We start from the raw sequence: 26852 nt of genomic DNA, 5'->3' as shown, positions 1-26852 counted from the left end.
TCTGATTATGCATCCATACACAGTCATGAAAAATGTTTACCTTACAGAACAAGGCTTTGGGATGCATTCTCAAATATTTGGCATCTCCAAATGAAGTACAAAATATGCTTACAACAAGTAACTTCCAGATATGGCACAATGGCTTATCCTTCTCTGGTCTTGCACTCTTTTTAATTTCTCTCTTTTCAGTTAGAGAAACACTGTCTGAAGTAACAGTGCTGGCATGTTCCTAAGGTTTCCTCTTTTTTATGATTAATTTTTACTGCTTTTGGATAGTTGAGGGAAACTAGATTTGCAAAGTTGTGCATGTTTTTGTCATATGAAGGTTATATTTTTGAGTCATTATGGGGAAAGTAAATGTTGTTTGACTGAATTAATCTGTTTGTAGCAGTGATCAGGTCAAGTCTGATATAAAATGTTGGTCGCTGTTGTCTGTATGTATCAGACCCCCATATATACTGTCTTCCAGCGGTCACTATGCTCTTCCTGTCGCACTCTTTCTAGCTCCGCCCATGTCCACTTGCAGGAGTCCCCATTCCTCATCCTCACTGTCCCCTGCTCGGTCCCGTCCCTCCTCCACACACTCATCATCCTCGTCTTCTTCATCCTCCAGAGCAGATTCCTCATCCCTCTCACGTTTGATGGCCTGGATGGCGGGAGGCGGCAGTGGGGCAGAAGCACCGGTGTCTTTAGAGTCAGAGCTCTCCTCAAAGACCTCAGGGTTCTCCAGCATCTCTCTGATCAGAGGAGGCATTGGGCCTGGGATCTCCATCTTTAGAGTGATGGCTCGCTCTGCTCCTGAACAAACACACAAAGATGATCATCAGGTTTTAATCTCTTCATTTCGGCCCATATTTTACATATTTATCATCGGTGTGTAGTAGAGGTGTTCTCAGCTCTTAATATCTGTACCTGACCCAAATTGGCCCAAGTCATGTCTTGGACCCCACATGCATAAAATAATAAACAAATACCGTAAAGTTGGCATATTTTAAAAGAACTTGGGTCTGCCATTCGGCAAAAGCACATTTACTTAAAATTACCCGAGATTTAAGGCTACTAATGTCCCGTGTCTGAGGCATTCATCAAAGTTTGGGACCTGAACCTGTTTGAGTCTTCGGTCGGACCTCAGATTTTCAGATCTAAGCAGATCCGTGAAGACTTCTAGCGTGTAATAGAGTTTGCATCTAGTAGAAGTCAGGTAGTACCACTAGTTGGCGCTGTCAGCAGCTATCAACTAGGCGAGTGCACTTCAAACATATCACAATAGGGCCTTTCGCACCGCTTTAGTTCCAGAACTAAATGTACAGTACTAAAGTACTGGGACGATTTTGCGCGAACTATTTCCCAGTACTATTTAAAGGGTTGCATTCGCACCGAGAGTGTGTACTAAGAAGTGACGTAAGCCGGTCGACAGCGACGTCATTTGTGCGCGGCGTTCAACAACAGAAACAAAGAACAACAACATTAACAACAGGAGGATGGAGGACGCTGTGATCGGAGCTGTGTTTTTGTTGTGTCTCGCGGGTTTCACAATAATGGACATGGAAAGTCGACGTATACGTAAAGCGATTGAAAGAACGGAAAGGAGGACTAAGAATCTCCAACGACAACTGGCAGTGCTACATTTGCTACAAGTGCCTGCACTTCAGCGTCCGTCCATCTATCGCTGATCTCCATACTTGCGAAATAAGTTGACACAATGTTTACAGTATGTTTACACGGCATTTTAAATCATGGCGGGTGAGGGCGTTTTCATACGCGTTTGACCAATCAATGTCTACTTACGTCACGATTAGTACCAGTTGTGCTGGTTAGACCCTGCTCCGGAGTAGGAGCTAATTTGGTTCTCGAAAAAGGCAGTCCGGTACTAAAATCGCACCCAGTTCCGGCGGTGCGAAAACGCCAAAAAGTGGGTAGTTCCACAATTAGTTCTGGTACTATGAAAAGGTTCCCGCGGTGCGAAAGGCCCTAATGTAAAGTTCCAAGACTTTATCACATTCTTCATATTGTGTGCCATACAGATATAAACAATGCGTACCTTTAGTGCTGATGCCTCGGAGGTCAGTGACCTTCATCAACATTCGTGGGAACATGTGAGGTTTGTTGGGGCGTCGCTGGCGAGCATAGATCTTTAACGCCTCTAGTAGAGGCTCCTGTAGCTGGTCCACCCGATGAGGTTCCTCCAGGTCCATGCGGTCTACTCATTCATCCAGTCACAGAAAGCATGACATGTCAATTAGAGTTCAATAACAGGAGAAGGAATAAACCAACCATGGAGTCAAAATGTTTTTGAAAGGAGCAGGAGGACAACCAGAGCAGCTACTGCTGAAGGTGCAAAGATAAAAACAGCACTTAGAGATAAGATAAGCACACCATAGAACTTACTCACTCAAACGATTTTCACTATAACAACTATTTATTGTCATAATTTCCCCATGTAATTGAGTCATTGATCTATAAGGAGTCGAAGAAATAAAGTGAATGACACACTGAGAGACAGCAGTACCGCCGCAGATGAGGCAGATGGCGCTAAGGAGCCCTGTCTCTGTGTCGTCCATCTCCAGAGGCAGGAGCTGCACGGCGAAAGCAAACACCAGGTCTGTGAGTGGGCCAAAACCTGCGTTGTGCATCTGTGTTCTGTTGAGGGTCAGTCCATCCGAGAAGGTCATAGTGTCCTGTTCTGGAGTGTATCGAGTACAAATCCGCAACATCTGTAAAGTTGAATTTCACAATTAAGAAAAATAAAAAACTACATGAAAGGGCACGGTCTCATTTTTTTTTCTCAGAATCCCACATCATGTGAATTTTTAAAGGCTGCACAGACACAGACCAAAGCCGACAGTCACCATATTACAGTATGTCACCTCTCAGACATTCCAAGAACCAACAAACAATGGCAGACCAATGCCAGCAGACACCGAAAGGGGTAACATACTGATCCGACAAAACCTGTCAAACGTGTCTGTTGCCGTTTGTCTGCATCTGTCCATGCAGCATGAATCGGTCTTAAAAGGATAGTTCACCTAAAAATCATTTAAGTCATCATTTACTCACCCTCCACTTGTTTCTTTCTTCTGCTGGACACAAAAGAAGATGTTTTGAAGTCAACTATAACCACATTCTTCAGAATTCAGCAGAAGAAAGAAACTCATACAGGTTTGGAACAAGTGGAGAGAGAGAGAGAGAGAGCGAGCAAATGATGACAGAATTTTGATTCTTTTGGTGAACTGTCCCTAAGATGTTGCATCTATTGTAGTAAAATTTAAAACTTAGAACCATGCGTTCAACCCACTTCCAATGTGCTACATCTAGTCTTTCAATGCAAGAATTAATCTTGCGTGCATTGCACCTAAAACATCAAATTGGACAACAAAACAAAGCAACTTTGTTGTTCATTCTAGGTTGTTGATTATATGCATATAGTTTTCGTTGTATTTACCAGTATATCAAGGCAGGCAGATTTCAGTAAGGTGATCTGGTCTGCAATGGTGAGTGAAGTAAAACCTGGCACACGTTTGGCAAACTCCACAATCTTTATAATGCACTTTGTGGAGAGCTCACTGAATTTATCCCACAGTCCAAGATCCAGCTGAACCCTATGATCCGCACTGGAATTCTGAAACAGAGAGTAAAACAGGAAAAGGTTTTAGTATTACTGGTTACATTTCAGTTTTGACTAGCCAGCTGAAAATTTTGACTATTAGTAATTCACAATGCACGTACTGTATCTGTAATTCAATTCTGACTTATAATAATTCACATGAAAGATATCTACAATGCAATCTTGACTAATGAAAATCCCAAGTTTAATTTAGATTTTATTTCAAACTAGTGATCATTTATTTTATCTGTCCTGTTGCAATTAAGCTTAGTCATAATATGCTACAGATATTGCAACACCAGTAAATATATATTTTTTTTTAACGTTTTCATTACCTCTCTGGTGCTAAGATTATACATTCATTTGGCACTGTAAGCACTCAAGAAGCATTTATTGTGTGTAACAATGCTAACTTATTGTATGTCATGTACTGTGCTGTGTGAGTTTTATGTTGTGTACTGGCCATGTCATGCTTGTCAAAGATAAATTTCCCTGAAATGGGACAATAAAGTATTAATTAATTAATTAATTCGTTCATTCATTCATCCATTGCAGTGACTGCCCATATTTCATTTTACAGACAGAGAGAGAAATAGATTGGGACTAGACACAGCATAAGATTTTCCCCCCCTTATGCATTCATACACATTTTATCCTAAAATCTTGATGCAGGACAAAAAGGGGATTTGCTGTCTCAAAGAAACCACTATTGATGTGGTCCAATAGATGTGTAATGTTATAACTGTTTTTACACTGGTGGGAATCATTTGCATGATCTTGGCCCACACAGTCCTGCTCATGCTAGTGATTATTTAGCTGACTGACAGAAGGAAGTGTGTGTGAATATGAGTGTGTGAGAGCTCAGGACTCACAGTCGTGTATTTTCCGAGCTGACAGAGCGAAGGGAAGGTTTCCCTGTGTGCTTTGCTGACTTTATTAACCAGTTCTTCCAGTTCTCCACTCAGCTCATAGCTTTCTGGAAGAACCACCTCCTCTTTTATGTCCTTCTTTTTCTTATTCCTGTCATTACGGACCGCTTAAAGATAAAGACAAACACAAAATGAACCAACCATGTAGCATACATGAACAAAAACAAAACAACAACAAAATGCTACTCATGTTACACGCGACTCATAGAGTAGAGTTTCTTTAGGGTTTTGTTCATGCCAGGTACCTCAGAACAAGATATTTTTTGAGCTTCTCACAAACTTGTGAATTCACTCTAAAATACAACTTGCATGTCTTTATTGGTTGTGTGAACTGAGAACAGTATAACTGGTGATAAGCCACTGCTTTGACTTTTACCTTCCTTAGACATGCCAACCTCAAAGCACTTCTGCAGCCGGCAGTACTGACAGCGGTTCCGTGTCACCTTGTTGATCTGGCAGTTTTTGTCTCTGTGGCAGGTGTACACCATGTTCTTCTGGATACTGCGACGGAAAAACCCCTGATACAGAGATAAGAGAGAGACAGAAACACAAAAATATAAACAGGAAAAAAGGTACGTTTGAATTCATGATTCATGTTTGAACTCTAAAATAAAAGGCTCTGTGATTTCATGAAGCTTAGATCATGAAAATTACTCAAAATTCTGCGTAATAGAGAACAGATTTTATTAACTTCAACAGAGCAATCAGCAGAGGGCACCAAAGAGTAGGTGTTTGAATGAAAACAAAAGTCTTGATCTTGGCATGGCAGCACTCAAATCATTGCATTTGCTTATTTTTATGCATGTGCTGTGTTATAATGTAATTACATGTAATCTTTTCCCACTATGGGTTGAAACATGAATATTAGAGAATGCATGCTCAGGTTTTGTTTTGTGTATGTGAGTACTGTGCACTGATAAAAGTGAAACAACAATGTCATGTATTTAAAATGCATTAAGTAACATTTTGGCTTGGTCCAAAAAAAATAAAAAATACTGTTAAAGTATGGTGTATGATCTTATTATAATAAATACTATTTGTTTGTTTGTTTGTTTATGTCTGTCTGTCTGTCTATCTTTGGGGAAAATAAAACAATTCGGTAACACTTTATGTTTATTTTAGGACCAATTCTCGCTATTAATTAGCTGCTTATTAGCATGCATATTACTAGCATTTTGGCTGTTTATTAGTACTTATACAGCACATATTAATACCTTATTCTGCATGACCGTATTTTAGATCCCTTAATCCACCCCATATCTAAACTTGCCTTGCTAACTATTAATAAGCAGCAAATTAGGAGTTTGTTCAGGGAAAACTCTTAGTTAATAGTGAATATGTGTTCCCTGATCTAAAGTGTTACCAAATATTTCATACCTTGCAGCCCTCACAAGAGCTGACTCCATAATGGTAGCCAGAAGATTTGTCCTGGCACACAAAGCAGGGTTTATAGACACGAGGAGGAGGGGGTGGAGAAGGAGAACTGGGAACCATCTCCTCTGAGCTTGTGCTCTGGGTCTCCACCGCTGCGGAAATCAAGAAGAAAAAGAACAGATAATTGGTCGTGATCACTAAGGTAAGAATCTGGTTGGTTTTTCAAACCTTCTACCCCCACAGACAAGTTCTGCACTGGAAAACATCACCACTCTTGAAAAATCTATTCATAAAGATCTATTCATAATGTTTTACAAATCTATTTATATTTTAAACAACAAAGCCACTTTCACCTCCTTTTCCCTGAGTAATTGTTTAGAGTAAGCCTGTGCTGCATCATCAAAGCCCATGCATAAATTGGAATGGATTACCATTTTACAGAATATTAAGAATGAAAGAGAGGAAAACTGAAAGGATGATGACTGAAGTTGTCAAATGCATTAGGAAGCATCTGCCCAGGGGTCTGAGCTCGAAGAAAAATATTACGTGAGAACATTGAGGAGCAGAGGTGTTGAAAGAGAAGAGAGATGGGAAAAATGAACTCCAGCACAGATGGATGAATTTATATTATGCTTTGACTGACACCTCAGCATGTGTTCAACTTGCTGTCACGCACCTAAATGGTACCACAGTCAGATTCATAAACATCCTGGACATCAGCCATACAGACACAGACATATAATCTAACACGGTTTGCCCAATTTAACACCACCGTGTGAAAAACCACAGCGTGCACTTACTTTGCATAAGTGCACGCTGTCACTCAGTTCAACTTTCACCTCTAGACACCCTCTCTCCCCTCATGCTCTTGTTTCCTGGACCCTAAATTCCTCAGGCCTGGATGACAGGCTTTTTACTAGAGGTCCAGTCTCAAGATCGCCCGTAAAGCCCGTCTGTGGCCTGACCGAGGCACTTTATTGGCAGTGAGTCACTTTGGCCAGCCATTCACACCAGCAGCAGCTGTCCCTTCACTCTCCACTTGTATAAAATAAGAGAAAAACAGCTAAAACTGGGTCTTCAGAACTCCACATATTACGCCCCACAGAGGCCTTCCCCCCTCCTCCTACTGAATGGAGCAGATCCCCTAAATGTGCCTCTCATTCTCTCCTCCCTCTGTCATTTGCGCTCCCTTCACGGGCACCGTTTAACAAGAGCAAAATGAGAGAAGGTATAGATGAGAAATCTCATAAAGAAACAGGAGGAGCTGGGGCTGGGGGAGGCTGGGAGAGACAAATGTGTGAGAGAGGGTGAATTTCACTTTGACCTTGACAGCAGCTCTGGCTTCTCAAGACATGAACGTGAACCGAGAGTCACAGAAATACTGCCAATGATCTAATCACAACCTCAGCTGAGATAAAATATGCAATATTGATGATGTGACATTTGGTAAACTATGAAAGGACGCTTCGTTTCCAAACATCACAGAGATCTGTGGTAGAGACGTTCCAAAGTCACAACCCATTTTTTTCCCCTAACAGCAGATATTTACACTTCAAAATATATGGACCTTAGTCTGGGTAGATGCCTTAGATAATTTGACTGGAATTAAAACAAAGCCTTGAGAGGAAAAATTACAATACATTCAACAGACCCAAATCATAAAACCAAAGCAAAACACATTTCTGTGTAAATTGTTTATAAAGCTATTTTTGCATAAACTGATGCATTCAATTAATATAGCTTAATAAATATACAAACACTACACTACACAAACATTGATTTAAAAAAAATCAATCTATCATTCAATCAATCAATCAATCAACTATAATTCTATCAATCGATCGGTCGACCCATCTTAAGCAAAACAGCATATTGGAATTATTTCTGAAGGGTCATGTGACACTGAATACTGGAGTAATGATGCTGAAAATTCAGCTTTTCATCACAGGAATAAATTACATTTTAAAATATATTCAAATAGAAAACAGTGATTTCAAATTGTACAATATATTATATGGCCTACCTATTGAGTAACTTGTATTATAGAACATATTTTCTTATAATTAAAGTTGGTGTTCACACAGGACATTCTTGTGTTCACAGACAGACAGAATGAAACAGAATGCAGGGTCACAAGACACATTTTTACAAGTTGAACTAATTTTAACTTTAACAGCATCTTAAAAAAGCAATAATCATGGCACACTGGGCTGAAAATGACATCTGTCTGGTGCATGTGTATATAGATTAACCAAAAAAAAAAAAGAAGGCATAGTCCATGTAACATCATGTTAGGCTCAAGCTTATAGGTTATAGGGTCAAGCACTGGTATTGTGTTTTGTGTGTGTGTGTGTGTGTGTGTGTGTGGTTATGTCACGCATATCAACACTTCTAGGTCTCTGGAATGCTGATAGATATAGTTCTTACATGTAATGTTCTGTGAAACACAAGGCAGAGGGTGATAGGCGAGTGAGTGGGTGAGAACGCAACCTGATCACTGTGTTTATGTAGTAACTTAGGCTGAATTGGCTTTATGTGTTTATATGGCAGCAATGCTTGAGTGACATAGACCGGCTCTGAAAACATCCTTTTGTGCTTGAGTGGAAACCTGGCGCCACCAGAGAAATGACTGACAGACATAAAGGGGAGAAAGATGGAATGCTGTTTTGTTCCCATTCCATTTTCTTTCTTTGTTATATTTGACATGCTAGCTTTGACTTGTGGAGGATATGGTCGATTTTGAAGCAAAGCAGGTGGAGTATTCAGAAGAAACAGTTAAACGCACGAAATCATTATTGTCTCATTTGGCACTTGATTCCACACTAACTTCTGCTTAATCATTGATTTGTGAATGGGATTGAATTATATTTATTACATTTAGACTAGCCTCCATTAAAACACTGAGTTACACAGAAAGAAACTGATTTACAGTAGTCGTATGTTCTCAGGCCATATTTCTGCAGATGACTGTATGTCCTCACTGTTTAGACAATAAGCACAATGTAAGGTGATGCAGGTTTTATCAGTAAAGGATTTGAGGTCTTCAGCATGACGAGCCAGGTTTTCTCTGCTGGCTCAGATTGTGTTGGGAGGGACATGGACTCGCTGATGGAAACACTGATTTAATTCATATCTTTCAGCAACCTCAGCAACACCAACAGGTGACCACAGTCTCTCTCACATCATCAGAAAGAAGCAAGTTGTCACTTTATAGAGAAACATCCCGTAATGCAACATGTTGCCTGATCATCAAGTGCCTGATGTTATATTATTATTTAATGAATTAGACATAGATTTACACATGACTAAATGTTAGTATATCTGTACAAGTTTTCAACGATTCCAGTCAGTACAAATACTTGTACTGATCTTTAACATTGTACATAAGCAATGTTACGTTTTCAATACATTAATCCTGTATGTGTCTATCCAAACATGCAGAAATGTATGTGTACACTTTACATACAAGTATAAACGGTCTAGTTTTTCCAGTAGGTAAGTAAAGGTCATAGAGTTTAAAAATGATAATGTGTCAAGCCGCAATTCATGTCGTGGCTGCACTTTATTTTACATTACATGCATTTAACGGTGTACTTACCCAAGAAAGTAAGCTAATGAGTAATATATGGTAATTACATGGGTTAAGATTAGGTTCGGGGTTAGTACCTTATTACTTCACACTTATTGTATGTAATCAGTACAATAATTACACGTAGTATGTAGTATGTACATGCAGAATAGAACTATAAAATAAGGTGATAGCCATGTCATAATGTACTAGAAAAAAGAATGATGATGTTAAAGCATATAGGAAAATGAAATGCATGAATGCATGAAATAAAAAACGATCTAATATATGTAAATGGAACAAATACTGAGGTCACTGTCAAAATCACTCATACATATGTTATGTATGGCCAATATATTTCAGATCTACACACACACACACACACACACACACACGCACACACACACACACACTGGTGGTTTGCAGACTGAGAGAAGAGAGATGAATGCTTCTTTCATTTCTTCTGCATGGTTGTATGTGTTGGATGGATTGAACCGCATGATTGAGTCACAACTCAAAGGTGTTCATAAAGCTTAATGCTTTTTACTCCAATTTTGAGCAAAGGCAAATTATTCAACAGCAGTCATCAAACTTTAGTCCACAAACAGAGTGAACACAAAGCTTTTTATATAGGAGCGAAGAAGAAAACTTGGAAATAAAAATTCAGAGAACTCTGTAATAGTTGTGTGGCGCTGTTTGAATAGTTCTTTTCATTCTTTTTTGTCAAGAAAAAAAAAACGCCTTTGTAATACAGCGGTATTTGTCTCATTTTACAGGCTTTCTGCATGTTGTTAGAAATTGCAACATCTCACCAACATTCGACTTGAAGTGTTACTGAGAAATGTAACAAGTTGGGTCAATTCAGCTTTGCCTCCAAAACCTTACGCTTGGACTCAGATGTTTGATATATGCAGTAAATGCCAACATTTCTGAACATTTGGCCTGATGGATCGAGGCATTAAAACCTCATTTGATTTGCTTACTGTATTTTTACATAACTTCTCACATGAAATGATGCTCTGGTAAACTAATCAATGGAGTGCTCTGATCTCTCATGGTGTGTAAAGAGCAGAACGATAATAAGGGTACTGAAAGTATTTATTTATTTAATAATTCACCTGTAGTTAAAGTACAAAGAAGGTATAATGAAGTATAATGAAGAATATTTTGTCCATATACATTAATGCATATGCACAGTCTTCAAATATGCCACTGATTCTTGATACGTTAAAATATATAGACTGAAATGTATATATACTTAAATGTATCCATACTTACACATATCTACAAATCTATGTTATACTAACAAGAAACGATGTTTCTCACCACAGGCTGAGAGATGTAGTTCTACATAAGTTTTTGATGCTGTTTACAGATGTTCACTGGAAAGATGGATCTTGTGACCATAGCTGGCTAACACTGTTTTTAATAAATGCACCCCAGGTTTATAATGACATGAGGGTGAGTAAATGATCTCAAAATGTTTATTTTCCGTGAACTAATCCTTAAATAACCAATTACTATTGTTCTTATATGTCACATATTTTCAGGACTGTAATATAATAGTTTAGTAGTTTATCAGTTTATCAAAACATATTTGAAACAGTACTTTCATCTTTGTATTACAAGAACTTCTCATGTCATTGCCTCCTTAAGATTAATCGCTTGTCATATTCCTAATTTTAAGTAGTTTTGGATAAAAGTGTCTGCTCAAATTGCTTCTGCAAAAATTCTCCGTACTCTCATGCAGGTTTGAGATATTCATTACTAGTTTTAATAATATTTTGTATGTATTATTAGAAGCAGTAACAGTAGTCTTTAGTAGTAATACTGTAATTAATTCATATTCACACTCACTGTGTATGTGTACTTAGATATCATTTTGGGAAAAAATGGGGACAAGATGGTTTTGGGGATAGTGTTAGAGTTAAGTCAGGAATTATGCATGCATACATACATATTTTTTTCAAATCACGTGTCCTCTGTAGGATGCTGGAGTCGATCCCAGCATGGCTGACTGCAGACAGGGAAATGGCCTGGATGAATGGACTATCACAGGGCTGACACTAGGGTTGGGTACCGAAATTGGCACCGGTACCTATGTAACCGGTATGTACTAGAACCAAATCAGAACGCAGATTTTGGTGCCACTTAAATGCTTGAGCGATCGATTTAAATATTTGTTCTCTGGTTCTCCTAAACGGACGTAAGGATCACTGACACCGCACATGAAAAATAGTTTCCCGACTGAAAAAATTAATGAAAGCAAGTCGGAAAGCTCTAATAATACAAATCCAACACATCTATGTAGTAACGCGAGTGTCCTTGTTGTTTTCACATTCCGACTTAAAAGCACAACTCGCGAAATGAGAGCATCCGAGGAGAACATGAATGCAGTAATTACACTTGCTCTGATGGCAGCAGGAATGTGTTTATAGCGCTCAATAATGGCCAATCCATCCTATTTTGGGTAATTTTATTTTATTTTTATTTTTTAAAAGTATCAATTCAGGCACCGTTTAGGCACCGGTACCATTTTAAAAGTATCGGAAAAAACCCAAACGATACCCAACCCTAGCTAACACGCACACAGACATACACGCATTCACATCTACAGACAAATTGGAGACATTCACATTGTCTCCAATTTACCTATCCAGCATGTCTTTGTAATGTGTATTGTGTACAGACTTTTCCTTGCCCTGACATTTCACCGTTTCGAAAATAACGCTCCCAAATATTTCAGCTTTGAAAACACATAATGCTCGAGCCTGTGGACTAAACCGATTCTTGTTTTTTACATTCACAAGAGACACACATAACAAAAGCCACAGTCTTTGGCTAGACTAAAAGCTCATTTAATCCTCTAACAAGCTGTGCTCGAGTCAAACCAGCACCTGTGTGAAACTACATACACTACACCTTTGACTGCTGTGACCCGTTCTGCCGTCTGCATATGACCAGACTGTGAGCATGAATACAGCTGGATAATAATACTGTAGATAGAAATTGAGGTAAAAATGAGAAAGGGGTTGAAAAGAAAGCATACAGTAGGTCAGGCTTAAACTGACACGCATACATTTAAATCTATTATTTAACCAATATATAGTCATTATTGAGCATTATTCATTGGCTGACAAATGTGTTCGATTTATATAATGTTAGGTCCAGACTGAAGAAGGCCTTCTGCATTTATCACTCTGTGGCTGTTATGTATTAAAAAGAAGTATTTTTGCAAGACATTTCCAGAGACATTTTCAGATCTTCAGATTATAATCAGATAATCTTCAGATTTATTGTTTGGTTGAAGCACCTGGACTTGCTGGAGCAGCGCAGTGATTATTTTATTTTGGATTACCGTATAAAGTAAAGGGTCAGTACATCTCAAGTGGTCCAGTGGTCACTTGTCCATTTTTCATTTTCCTAATTTTTGGAATGATTACATTAAAGTATTGGTATTTCATTTTTTTTTCATCTTTGTGTCATGGTGCACAACACATTTTGGGTTATATGGATACTTGGATTTGCAATATCAATACATAGAGGGAATTACCAGGTTGGACATGCAGTAAAATCAGTTATGAAATTTTTGTCTGTTTGACAAAATGTAATGAGCGAATAAGGATTGACAATATCAGTGCAAGTAAACCATGGTTTTAGTTTACAGAAGATTATCCGTTTATGAAACATTAAAGAACAACTAAGCATAAACCTTAACTAGCATCGCCCGCAGATCCTCTGCACACATGGACCAACACATGTCCTGATGGGCTGGAGGCAGACTGCAAAAACAGGAGCTGTCTTTCTTAGAAGACAGTTGTTAAACTTGGATTGCCCCTGTCATTCAACAGCATGCATACAAAGCTTTCTTCTTTATAGTACCTCATAAACTGACCCTTTTTATTTTGCCTTGTCAGGGTGAAGCTGAGTCAACATTTGGCCACCTCCTCCTCAGCCTCATTGAACATTGTTACACCCAAATGAACTGACAGGCTAAAAAAAGGTATTCCTGATAAACAACTCAGTGTCAGTCGTCCCGTTCCTGACAAGAACTTTATCATAGAACCCATCACATCCTGACAAGAATCTGGAAGAAGAATTATCCCATCCTGGTAAGAACCCAATGTGGAAAGCTGCAAACATGAACTTCAACCTGCCAAAACATCACAGTTTATACTGCATTTTGGTCAAAAAGTATAATGAAGAATCTCTGTCTACATTTTAATTTGTTGAAGTAAATCACGTGGCCATTTAGTAACAAAGCTGAGAACAACTTGACCTAGTGAGGTCTCGCTGAGGTGAAGGTCTACAAAATGTCCAGCCATAACCAACGGTCAAAAGAGGAAACTAAACTTGAATCAACTGAAGCACAAAGATACCGGATCTAAGAGTTACTAACCACTTAAAATTGGAGTCAGCGCTGTCCACAGCAACAGATTCTATAAGGCTAATGAACTAGCTAAAGCTAACAAGTTCAAGGTCTCAAGCTGTCTGTCAACTGCTGATACAGTTAAGCAGCACTGTAGACGATGACCAACAACAACAGTGTAGAGTCTGGAGTTTTCCAGTCAATCTGGCACTCCTGCCAAAGCAATCAATCGCAACAGAAGGTCTCAAGAACTCAAGATTTCTGTTTCAGGTGCAGCTGTTGCTGTAGCCAACTGCTTCTCTCTTAGTATCTCAAACTTTTCTGTAGCAGTTTTTCGTTGAGTCTAACCGCTCCTGTGCAGGTCTATGCTGACCATCACCCTATGCCTCTTTTTCTCCGGTGTCTGCTGAGTTGTCAAGCTTTGTCAACATCAGCCTGACTGTCAAGACTCTTAAATGTCAGCTAACATACTGTGACTCGACAACCTGCGCTGTTTCACTCGCCACAGCTAGCTCAGCCCACAACAGAAGGAGAGAGGGGAAGGATTGCAAAGTGAGGGAGGGGGAAGAGAGAGGGAGGGAATGAGACGGGTGCTTTTGTGGTTGGCTGAAAGACGAAAACTTTCCTTTCCATTTTCTGCTAGAGCAAACCTGTCAGCCTGCATCATATTTTATACCTGTGCAAATGAAAACAAACAACATGACCTCCTCTCACTCCATCTATCTCTCAGTCTTCTTCTGCTCTTCCTATGAAATATATCGCCTTCCTTTTCTCTAGAGGCATCATGTAGTAACCCTCTTTCATAATAACGTGCTGATATTCACAGAGATGTAAAAGCTGGGCTGTGCAAACATCAGAATTGAATAATGACTTTTAAATTACAATTCTATTCCTAAATTATAGCTGGATTATATGATATAATAAATATAATTTAATAAGTTTATTATTATTATTATTATTATTATTATATGTTGAACGTCGACCTGACAAAGCTTTGTTTGAACGTTTTTTGGGGAAAAAAAGGTTTTAAATGTTCTATGGGTTTTAGACCTTAAGTGAATGAATGAATTTTACCCAAACCTTTTTTTTTTTTAAATAAAAATAAAAATTTAAAATAAAAGACGCTTGTGATGTCTAGATTTGATCAAGATTAAAGACCCATATCTTTAATCTGACATACACATATCACACTATCACATTTCTATAATTCAAATCCGTTAAAGGATTGTTAGGCTACATTAATTAGGTCAACCGGAACCGGGAACACTTCCCATAACACCCGATGTACTTGCTACATCGTAAGAAGAATGGCATCTACGCTAATATTAGTCTGTTTTATTCTTATTCCGAGGTCACCATAGCCACCAGATCCAGTCTGTATCTAGATCAGATGGTGAATCAGCACCTAGAGACGACCTCTACAGCCCTGAATGTCAGCAGAGACCATGTCAACTGGACGGCCATCGGAACAAGACCACAGGAACCAGAAGAGTCCTCTGCACAATCTGACCTGTGCTGCAGCCTGGAATTGAACTGCTGGTTTCGTCTGGCCAGAGGAGAACTGGCCCCCCGACTGAGCCTGGTTTCTCCCAAGGTTTTTCTCCATTTCTGTCACCAATGGAGTTTTGGTTCCTTGCCACTGTCGCCTTTGGCTTGCTTAGTTGGAGACGTTTAATTTCTGGCAATATTGTTGACTTGACTGCACAGACATTATTGGAAGAGAGCTGAACTGAATGATGACATCACTGAATCATCAATGAACTGATTTTAACTGAAAAATGTACTGTTTTGTTATTGTCCTCTTGCATTATTGACAAACTATTTTCCTGTTTAACACTGTAAAGCTGCGTTGACACAATCTGTACTGAATTAAGCACTATGAAAATAAAGGTGACTTGATGCAAAATGGAGAAGAAATATGTGGAATGTAAGTATATTTGTGACATCAAATAATTCTAAAATTCATGTTAAATCTTCAGTTCAAATAAAAAAAACAAAATAAAAAAAAAACATTTTGTACTTAAAGTATTGTTCTGTTCAATTAAAAAAACAAAAACAAAAAAAAAACATGGAAATTACAGCACCAAATTCTGTTCATATGCTGGAGTAACACATAACATAACATAACATAACATTAAAGTGGCAATGAAAGGACACACATGAAACAAAAAAGGTAAAGTTTCCCTCCTATAGAGAAGAAATGTGTTTGACTGCAAATGTGTGTTTGAATGCACAGTGTGACTATTTGAAGCCTACTGCCACCTTTAGGAAACTCACAGCTTGGCAAAACCCCTTCAACATCTCTCTTTCTGTGATGTTTTCACTGGCAGTCCTATCATCGGCCCCAGCCCTCACCTCTCCATTTTACTTTTCAGTTATTATTTTTCTGTTCCCAACTTAGATCATCTTTATTTTTCTCTCAGTTGTTCATTTCATGAAGTGCACCACAACCTAATGCTGTCCAGATCTGTGGTAACTCTTCCAAACAGTTGCTACTGAACTATGCCTAAAATCTACGTCAACTCTCCCTGTTGACTCTGTATTGCATTTTTTATTTTTTTTGCAATGTCTTCCAAACGTGTCTTGACCCAGCAAAATCTGCATCTAATGTTCTTACTTTGACATGTTTTTCATGGTTGTCTGCATTATTTAGAATACGGTGCTGAAGGCATATTTGTCTCCGCATAATTACAGAGACTGCTTTAAAATTGCATCAGTGAGGAAACTTTGAATAAATGATGACAGACATGTTTTATGTTTTCGCTCCAGACAGCAAAACATCATGTAATATGTTTATATTATGACTTTTAAATTAAGCAATTTTATGAAAAGCCTTTATTATGCAACATGCATGTGTTTGACACTTTTCTTTATTTGTTGCATTTCTGCAGCTTGTTCTTCAGCATAGCACTCTGAGTCAAATCACACCGGTGCATCTGCATGGCTGACTCATGAGTCTCATTATAATCACATATCCTCCAGAAGAGTGTGAGAGAAACAGTGTGGCATTAAATTTACACAAACCCACAGCCTATATGATCCACCTTGCCTCCCTCTCTCTCTCTGCTTTTCCCTTTTCCTCCCCACATTCAAGAAGACTGAACTCTGAAAGCTAGCCCCAGTGGGGTGCTAACTTTCCCCCCAATCTTCTGCCCACCCTCTCTCTCATTCACTCACTCTATCTGGCACCTGATTCTCTATCCCTTCATCATTCTGCTCTCTGTCTGTTTTTTTCATTGTGTTATATGTTCTCACCGTCAATTTTCCTAATATTCTATGTATTTTATATTAGTTTTATTGTTTTATCCAGCACTTCTGCATGTAAGAAAATGTGTTTGTGTCCTGTTTTGCAGGGTTACTAATAAAAGTAATTCGAAATGCAGAAATAATACACTCCAATCTATGTAAGAAGAGGGATGAAATATTATACTGAAACTACTAGTGAATGTAGTTTATGAAAAAAAAAATAGGAAACTTTACAAATACGGTCCCATTTAACACATTTAGTTAACACTTTAACTAACATTAACTAACAATGAGCAATACAATTGTTACAGTATTTAACCCTTTAAGCCCTGAGGGCATTTTTGCCTCACTGAGTGACATACACAAAAATAATGACTCATAACTCGAAGACTGTAGCAAGGAGAGTCAAAAGGTTGGTATAATTTCGGTTCTTTCAGTGGAAAAACAGATTTTTCCACTTGGAAATTTTTTCATTTGGACATTCTCCTGCTGAGAAATAGCTGATAAAAATGTAAGAAAAATTTGAGTGCTCAAGAGAAATTTTTCATATCTGTCTTATTTGACATTCAAATTTTTTTTATGATGTTCCCCAGCATGTTAGCTGTATCTGTTTCAAATTTTGTGGTGATAGCATAAAGTATCCAAAAGTTACAGTATTTTGTAACAAAACAGGCCTTTTTGTTTAGCTCTTCACTCGCTGAAGGAATTTTAAAAACTGTTGTTTTCTGAGTGCCATACATAAAAATAATGACTCATAACGACCAAGACCGTAGCAAGGAGAGTCAAAAGGTTTTTTCTATATTTTTATGGGGGAAAAAATCTTTTTGCATTTGAATATTCTCATGCTGAGAAATAGGTGATAAAACGTAAGAAAAATATCATTCTTATTTGACGTTCAATATGTCATGAAAGAAATAAGGTAGGAGAAAAAATATTTTTTACATGTTACAGCATTTGGAACCAAGGTAGCCCTTATCTTAGCCCTTTACAGTTATGAAATTGTTGTTTTGAATTTGAAGTAATGCCTCACACAAGTTTAGTCAAAAAAGCCCCCAAAAAAAACATATTTTGTAAATTATGAATTTGTTTGTCATTTATCAGCAAATAACTCGGCACTACTTTGGAGTTAATCAAAGTGGCTACATGCATTGTAAAGCTCAGACTCTGGTTTGAAAAATATGATTAGTAATATTGTTGCGGAGAGGGGCGTGTCCCGCCCGCGGTACACTCCAGTTTAGAGGGACTGCTCAGCGCTAGTTAAGAGTTGATCGAAATAATTACATTCATTAAAAAGCTGAGCTTTAAAAAGCTTTATAATGATACCTATTTTGTGTTATTCCACTCAGGGGTTGCTTAGTAATTTGCTTTAGAATGTTTTCGTGCGGGTAAACCTCGGGTTTAAAGGGTTAATAATGTTTGTTTACACTTTTTTTCAAGTGTCATTGTTACAGTGTAATTACACATTTAAGTAACGAGCAATATTAATTAACAACATGTAATACTATAGGGTTATGGTTAGGATTAGGGTTTGGTTTAAGGCTAGTTACATGTAATTATGCATCATGTAACTTGTAACATGTAACTTGTAACAAGGACACTGTAAAATAAAGTGTAGGTTTTGACGTTAGTTATTACAACTGTTCATTTTTAGTTCATGTCAGCTCAGGTCCAATAAATAACAGATGCAACTTTTGATTGTAATAACATATTAGTAAATGTTGACATTAACTGTTACCAAGATTATTAATTGTTTTAGACATATCTTTAATTGTTAGTTCATGTAACTAATGTAGTTAACTAATGTTAACAAATGGAAATACCTTTGCTTTTTCTTCCAGCAGTTTTGAACAACAACAACACAAATGTGTTTCAGAGGTTACTAATCAATGTTGTTTTATGTTTGGGAAATGCAGCATAAATACACTACATTCTGACTAAGAGAAGTAAAATACATTTGATCAATCTTTCACAAAATGCATTTTCACTAAAATGGAATCAAAATATTTGCAAACGCAATTTACAAAGTTGCTTTTCTTTTACCTGCCTTCCCAATTTGTAGACATCTGTTAATCTGCACATACGTTACCCCCTATTTCACCCCATACCTTTGCTCTCTCTGCCTCAACATTTTCACCTGTCTTTCAACACATCCCCCTCCCTCTCTTACTTTTTCTCATTCTCTTGTTCTCCCTCTCTCACACACACATGTATGACACACAGCAGGGAGCAGCACTGCACAATCTTAGCCAGTTCTGTTCTCTCCACACCTTGAGGCAATTACACCCCCCTTCAAACACACACACACACACACACACACAAGCCAAGGCCCGAGTACTGCAGAAAGGAAGGGGGAATGCAGACAGGAAAAGGTGCCCCATTCTGTCTCTTTCTCTCTGTCTCTTTCTCAGGCCCTCCTGCTTTTCATCTATCTGCCAATCATTCCTGTCCATCTGTGCCTCTGCTCCTTTTGTATCTTTTTTTGATATTGTCTCTGTCTTTCTCCATTGGTGTTGGTGGCTCATCTGCAGGCTTTTGAAAAAATCAAACGCAAGTTTTTTTACTGCCGAGCACTGGCATCATAGGATGCCCAGACAGACTGAACAAAACCTACTCTGTTCACACGGCTCACTCTTCTTCCAGCAAGGAACATAAACCTGGCCCTCATAGTTTGTGGTTGGAGCTACACAGCATTTGGGTTTAGATTTCTGACTGCATATGTGTGCTGGTTTTGCTTGTATTGGAATGTGTGGTTCCTTGGGGGTATTGTATGTGTGTGTGTGTGTGTGTGTGTGTGTGTTGTGTGCTGGTCATGAATTGTAATCTGACCCTCAATGGGGAAAGTTTTTCTTCATTACGGGGCACTTATGTACACACATATGCATACAAACATTTGCAAATGTCCAATTAAATACATTTGCATTGGTAATAAATCTGCAAAAGTTAATTTAAATAAATCCATCCAAAAGATGAAAATTCTTAAAGGTATCATATTATTTCACAAATCTTAGAATATAAAACACAATTTCTGGTCTAGGACTGCTAGATTATGGCAAACAGTAATCACAGTTATTTCGGTCAGTACTTTAATCACAACAATTTAATATGATTAGGAGTCTTGTAGGATTTTTTTTCTTTCTTTTTTACGATAGCAATAAATACAAGAATATATATTAAGCATATGTTGCTGGTTGCTCAAATAAGGTTGCCCTAAATTAAAAATGTTATATACCAGTGACATTTCACAATTATCAACAGCAATTTCGATATCACAGCAGAAACTAACACTAGACTTACTAATGTAAAGTAAAACAGTCCTCAAACAATTATAGAAGTACACAGTCAGCAACAAAAAAAAAGGCAAATACTGAACAATGCTTTAAGTTTTCAGTCTATGTAAAAGAAAAGCAATGGAAGGCAATTCAATATTTGTTTTCTCGAGTATCGTGTTTTCATAATCATTGAAAGCCAAAATCCGTTTACAGTAAATGCACAGCCCTATCCAGGTCATATTATTTCATATGATCAGGAAAAGAGCAGCGTGAAGATTCTGCTAAACATCTCCTTTTGTGTTCCACAGAAGAAAGTCAGTCTTAAAGAAAGTCTAGAAATGATGTTCAGATTTTTTTAATTATGGTTAAAATGATTTTAAATGATGTTGGAAATTTCACTATTCATCTAACTGAACAAACAGAAAGATTTAAGCACAGCTTGACAAATGCTACTGACATAAATGCGATCGACTCGCTCCTGTTTTAATGTCAGTAAGTCATGCCAGCTAACTTGTGATGGGACAGTTTCCCTGCAGCATGTGCACAAGCCGCCTGATCTCTATCACCACCTAGTCTTTCTGTCTGCCTTTCTTTCTTCCTTTCTTGCTTTACAGTTATAAAAAAGGTAAGCATAACTTTGCAATCTTTATTTTATTCAAATTAGCTTACTAGAATCCTCCATCATGCAAACACTCACTCTTTCTAATTTGTTTCTCTGACTCTCTCTCTCTCTCACAGACACACACCACTGGTGGTTTAAAGAATTAGGCCAAACCTCAGAAATTCCACTCCAATTCTATATAAATAAATAAAGAGGCACAATGTGGAGTTTGTGCTTTCACAGCCTCAGTCCTGCAGTAACCTCTTGCATTTGGCCATCCTCTGCCTCGCTTTTAAAAGAAAAATGTGCCATTTGTTTCAAAATGCTACCTCTTTTTCCATAACACATTCAACATTTCTGAGACCAGAAGCTGCACTAGATTCCCAACCTCATCTGCAGATGTGTGTGTGTGTGCGTGCGATAAAGGACTGCTTTTTTTGTATGACAGATGCAATCCATTTTGTGCATGTTATGCACAAGCTACTATTTGAGTGAGAATGTGAGACTTAAGTGTCATTGATAAGTATTCCATACTTCCCATTGTATTCAATAATATCGTTAAAGAGAGAGAAAAAACACTTTCCAGTCACACTTAATGAACTAACGAAAACTAAAGTTAAACTAATATATCATATTTGTCCTTTGGGGACAGTAGAGCTACAGAGCAAGTGTCTTGTATTTTAAAGGAATAGTGAAATTTTTGGGTGAACATTTGCTCACTCTCAGGCCACCTAAGATGTAAATGAGTTTGCTTTCTCATCGGGAGAGATTTGGAGAAATTCTGCATTTTATGCAGTGTATTAATGGATGCTCTGCAGTGAATGGGTACCGTCAGAACGAGAGTCCAAACAGCTGATAAAAACATCACAATAATCCACAAGCAATCCACACCACTCCAGTCCATCAATTCAAAAGTGAAAAGCTTCATGTGTGTAAGAAACAAATCCATGACTAGGATGCTTTAACTTTAAACCATTGCTTCTGACCAAAATATATTTGTTTAGAACTGCTTTGGTTTGTTTTCACTTGTAAATGTTGCTTGATTTGTGCATATTTCTCTCCTGATTCAGATGAGATTACTTTTTTCACTGGAGAGCTGCAAGAGTTTGAAGTTTAAAAAGTCTTGATGCATTTGTTTCTTACAAACATGCAACTTTTGAAGAACTCTCATTCTGAGAGCACCAATTCAGTGCAGATGATCCATAAGTGAGCAAGTGATGGAATGATACATTTCTCCAAATATGATGAAGAAACTACATATGAGACGGCATGACAAACCGGTTGTTGCAGCAGCTGTCTGGGTGGCTGGTCTCAGACGATCTTGGAGGTGAAGATGCTGGATGTGGAGGTCCTGGGCTGGTGTGGTTACACGTGGTCTGCGGTTGTGAGGCCGGTTGGATGTACTGCCAAATTCTCTGAAACGCCTTTGGACATGGCTTATAGCAGAGAAATTAACATTCAATTCATGGGCAACAGCTCTGGTGGACATTCCTGCAGTCAGCATGCCAATTGCACGCTCCCTCAAAACTTGCGACATCTGTGGCATTGTGCTGTGTGATAAAATGTGTTGCACTGCGTGAGGCAAATGGTGGTCACACAGTAAAACTGCACATTTTAGAGTGACCTTTTATTGTGGCCAGCCTAAGGCACACCTGTGCAATAATCATGCTGTCTAATCAGCATCTTGATATGCCACACCTGTGAGGTGGATGGATTATCTCGGCAAAGGAGAAGTGCTCACTAACACAGATTTAGACAGATTTGTAAACAATATTTGAGAGAAATAGGCCTTTTGTGTACATAGAAAAAGTCTTAGATCTTTGAGTTCAGCTCATGACAAATGGGGGCAAAAACAAAAGTGTTGCGTTTATAATTTTGTTCAGTGTATATATACTAGATTTTTCTCAGTATTCTTCTAACATTTCAGGACGTTAAATCTGAAGCTAATAAAAAAGTAAAGTGGTCTTTTATGTACAGTTAATAGAGTTGCTGTCAGTACTGAGGCTGAATAATATTTCAGCGCTGATGTCATGAGCTGGCAGACGTATAGTTGAGTATTTAAGGTGTCCTTAAGCAAAAACACTTAACTTAAGCAGCTTCTATGCCAGCACCACTGAAAGAACAGCAAATATTTAACACATCAAAAATGAAGCATTCTCAACCACTGACCTTAACACTTCAAAGAATCCACCATAAGCTTCTTGCATATGCAAGATAAAGCTGCACTTACTGCATACTAATCACATTTACAAAGCTATTTAGTTCAAATGTTTATTTTAACATATTACTCCTAATATTTCTGCAGTATACAGTATGTATATCATTCACTCTGTCAATTATTTTTGTACTTACTACATATGCTATGTGTATTATACTACGAGGGTACACTGCCTTAGTGTTTCCCACTGTGCACTCCATTTCCAAAGTCATGAATGCATCAGAAGTTGATATGAACTATAATTCTGAACTCTTTCTTGACATTTTTACAGAAAATTGGATTTAAAATACAAAATGATATTTATTAGGAAAAAAAAAAATCTGCATCTGAAATGTAAGGAGGTGAAACTGCAGCATACCACTCTTGGAAGCAGTTACATTATTACATACTGCATACTGTTTCACATACTATTCCTAAAGTATAAAGTAAGCAGTAAGCTACTATTCCATTCTGGCTTAGCTCTTTATAAACCACTTATTTAGTGGTGCTTTAAAGATCCCAGAAACCAATACACTCATCTGAAGATCCTATAATGAAACATCAAGAATTTTTTGAATCTCCAAATAACCAAATAGTTAAACTCCAGAACCCCACACATTATCTAGTACGGTTATATTATGGGTGTGGTGTGTATAAAAGTTCTTAATAAGAAAATTGCTGAACTGCTTTGCTGTTGGAGATTTGCCCAAAACGTTTTTAGCTGTGCAACCTGGATTTTGTGCATTGTTGCATTATGTGTCACGTGCATTATGTCACATGAGGCACTGTAAAATGCATTAACATAAACTGTCTACTTCTATGGTTAGCTTTGTCTTTTAGTTCAGTTCTTGTAACCTGTAACGTGTAATTCTGTAATTGTTACTTTACCATAAAATTAAAACCATAAAATTAGTTTTGTTTGTATACATTTACATATTTAGATTGATTCAGTGATTTAACCCATTTTCTATGTATAAAACCAGTTAATTTAGATGCTATTATTTTAAGATGACCATTTTTTAGTATACTAGGGTTTCTTATCCATTTTAAGTACATCGGAACTGTATGCTTGCAAAGATTTTGATCATTATTCGTGTCTGCATTGCATACTTTCATAGGTTTCTTGGTCTTATTTCAAGAGTGAGGACAGGTGAAGGCTTTAAAATACCCTTTTGTGTACGATTGACTGATCAGCTGTTTAAAGAAACAGACCGTCCACCCGTCTAGCCCATCTGTCTCTCTTTCTGTATGTTCCCACTCATAGAAGAAAGGATAGACTGAGGGATGGGTAGATGTTATCTCTTATTAAATGGAGCTAATGGAGCGTCTGTGTATGAAGGCACCACATAATGAGATAATCACACAGGGTAGTTTCAGCTCTGTTGACACAACTATTTTACTTTCGCTACTTTTTATCACTCAGGAAAACAAAATATGAAGCAGTCTCAAGGTATCATACATCAAACATCCTGTGACCGCTATGTGACTTCCTGTGTGTTTTTATTGTGTATTCTTTTTTCATTGAATGTAAGCATTGTTCAGTTTGCTCAGAGTTCAGAGTTGTATCCTCATCTTTCACTCTTTTCTGGCTGGACATTTGTGTTTTATATGGATTCTTCAGAGTGCAAAGAATTTGAATTTGCATTTCTTTGTGTGTGTGTGTGTGTGTGTGTGCATGCGTGCGTGCGTGCGTGTGTGTGTGTGTGCGTGCGTGTGTGTGCGTATGTGTGCGTGTGTGTGTGCGTGTGTGTGCGTGTGTGTGCGTGTGTGTGTATGATTCGGCAGGATTATTCCAGGAGGTGGTGACTGACATGTGGTCTGTTTGATACAGTGGTTGTGCATGTCTGAACACGGCCGACATCAAGAATAAACCCTGAATCACACCAGCACACAGAACTGAACAAACTCAAAGCACACGTTACTGGTAGAATCGTATAATTTAGCCTAATTTATTTTGCTCCTCCTTTTACCAAAATTGTCTTTATATACTGTGTGTAGATATAGTGTATATATACACACTACCAGTCAAACGTTTGGAATAATTAAGTTCATTACTGCAGTCTCCAGTGTTACATCATTCAGAAATCATTCTAATATGCTGATTTGCTGCTCAAGAAACATTTATATTATCAATGCTGACAACAGTTTTTGCTGACTAAAAGTGACAGTGAAGGCATTTATAATTTATAATTCCAAATAAATGCTGTTCTTTTGTATGCAAGTTAAATGCTGTTTCTTTGTTTTTGGGTGGGGCGACGGGGGGGGGATATCATGATTACCAAGAATAATAATTGAATAATAACTGATCATAATTGAGCAGCAAATCAGCATAATCCTGAAGGGTCATGTGACACTGAAGACTGAAGTAATGATGCTGAAAATTCAGCTTTGCATCACAAGAATCAAGTACTTTATAAAATATGTTCAAATAGAAAACAGCTAACTTAGTCTGTAATACTATTTCACAATTTTACTTCAAATAATAAATAAAAATTAATAATAATTATTAATAATAATAAATTAAGAGCAACATAGGAAAAGAACAAATACTATTAGTTCCAGTTATGTTATTCATAAAATCAAGTCCTTCTGAAATGTACTTACACAGAGCTGCCATATCTTTGGGAAGGTCCGCCCCAAATCGTCCAAATAGGCTGCCATTGGCCAGAAGATCGAAGGGGGAGTGGTTTCGCATTGAACTGAAGGCAAAGGGGTAGAACCCTGTCATATGACTCACAGACCTCTCCCTATTGGTTGCCATTTTGATGAGGGTGGTCCTCCAGTGTCCAAAGATTGTCCTATGTTCCTTTCGTTGAGATGGTGAATTACCACTTCTCTATCTATCTTCTCACTTCGACACTTTTTTATACAAGGAATTCTCTTACTAAGCTCTTAAATCCATTAGAAACATTTGTTGGCTTGCGTTGCACTGATCTGGAGGGAAGATGATCTCAGCAAGTAATCCAGAATTGATGCACAATAATCCAACAGATGCCTGCAGAAAAACACAAGAGAAAGAAAAAAAAAACTGCATTTAAAAACAAAAACTGACACCTATGCACTATTAACAACAGTTCAGCACAAGAGGTCAGCGCAATGCTTTCTCATAAAATTAATCAGGATCCATCAGATTCCTTGGCAATGTCAGACAGAAGAACGTTATGTACACATATAAAGAAAAATAATGCAGAATTTGACCTGTCTACATCTGACAGCTTTGAGATCACTATCTTCTGTGGCTCTCTTCTATGTCAGAGTGAAAACATAAAATATACAGTACAGATGACCATTCAGATTGAAACACACACATTTCCAAGAACCTGAAATTGCAATCTGATTTCAGACCACGTATGAATGTGGTTGGGTATGGGTTTGTAAAAGCCAGATTTTATGTGGTTTCGTGCTCTCAGGTCTGTAAACATCTAAATGGATTTGAGCTGGATAAGCCACAAAAAAAAAAAATGTTGCTGTCTGAGCAAAAGATCTTTTTACAAATAATCTAGCCTGAATGCCAAGCTCAACTGGAGAACAGCTAAGCCAGGCCTGACAAATCAGTTGTCTCATTTCACATAAATGACACGAAGCTACTGAAGTTTTGACCTCATCATTTCGAACACCCAATTTCTTCAAATAAGACATTGTACCTTGAAGACATCCGAGATATAAAAGACTAAACATTATAATCAAACAGACAT

The 26852-nt window shown here is 37.8% G+C and overlaps 1 protein-coding gene across 1 annotated transcript; it reads right to left on the bottom strand.

Annotated features, from left to right (window-relative positions):
* On the bottom strand, positions 1-26129 carry LOC107754558 (retinoic acid receptor gamma-like). The gene is made up of 8 exons (XM_016571032.1): positions 25762-26129; positions 5911-6059; positions 4910-5051; positions 4477-4640; positions 3443-3619; positions 2510-2714; positions 2042-2200; positions 1-798 (listed from the first exon to the last, which is right to left on the bottom strand). The coding sequence occupies exons 1-8, from the start codon at positions 25916-25918 to the stop codon at positions 476-478; spliced, it is 1476 nt and encodes a 491-aa protein (XP_016426518.1). The 5' UTR covers positions 25919-26129; the 3' UTR covers positions 1-475.
* Positions 26130-26852: the final 723 nt, after the last annotated feature.

Source organism: Sinocyclocheilus rhinocerous, unplaced genomic scaffold (assembly GCF_001515625.1).
Source record: "Sinocyclocheilus rhinocerous isolate Xijiao unplaced genomic scaffold, SAMN03320098_v1.1 scaffold2006, whole genome shotgun sequence".
Lineage (NCBI taxonomy): Eukaryota > Metazoa > Chordata > Actinopteri > Cypriniformes > Cyprinidae > Sinocyclocheilus > Sinocyclocheilus rhinocerous.
The sequence above is the reverse complement of the archived record's forward strand: the minus strand, read 5'-3'. Positions and strand labels throughout refer to the sequence as shown.

Bases quoted from the DNA above. Each gene is read 5' to 3' on its own strand.
- LOC107754558 (XM_016571032.1), bottom strand. From the start codon at position 25,918: ATGGCAACCAATAGGGAGAGGTCTGTGAGTCATATGACAGGGTTCTAC. The intron at 3,620-4,476 runs GTGAGTCCTGAG...TCTCTGTTTCAG, and splicing joins AGCTCGGAAAATACACGACT to AATTCCAGTGCGGATCATAG. The intron at 2,715-3,442 runs GTAAATACAACG...TCAACTTTACAG, and splicing joins CTGCCTGCCTTGATATACTG to ATGTTGCGGATTTGTACTCG.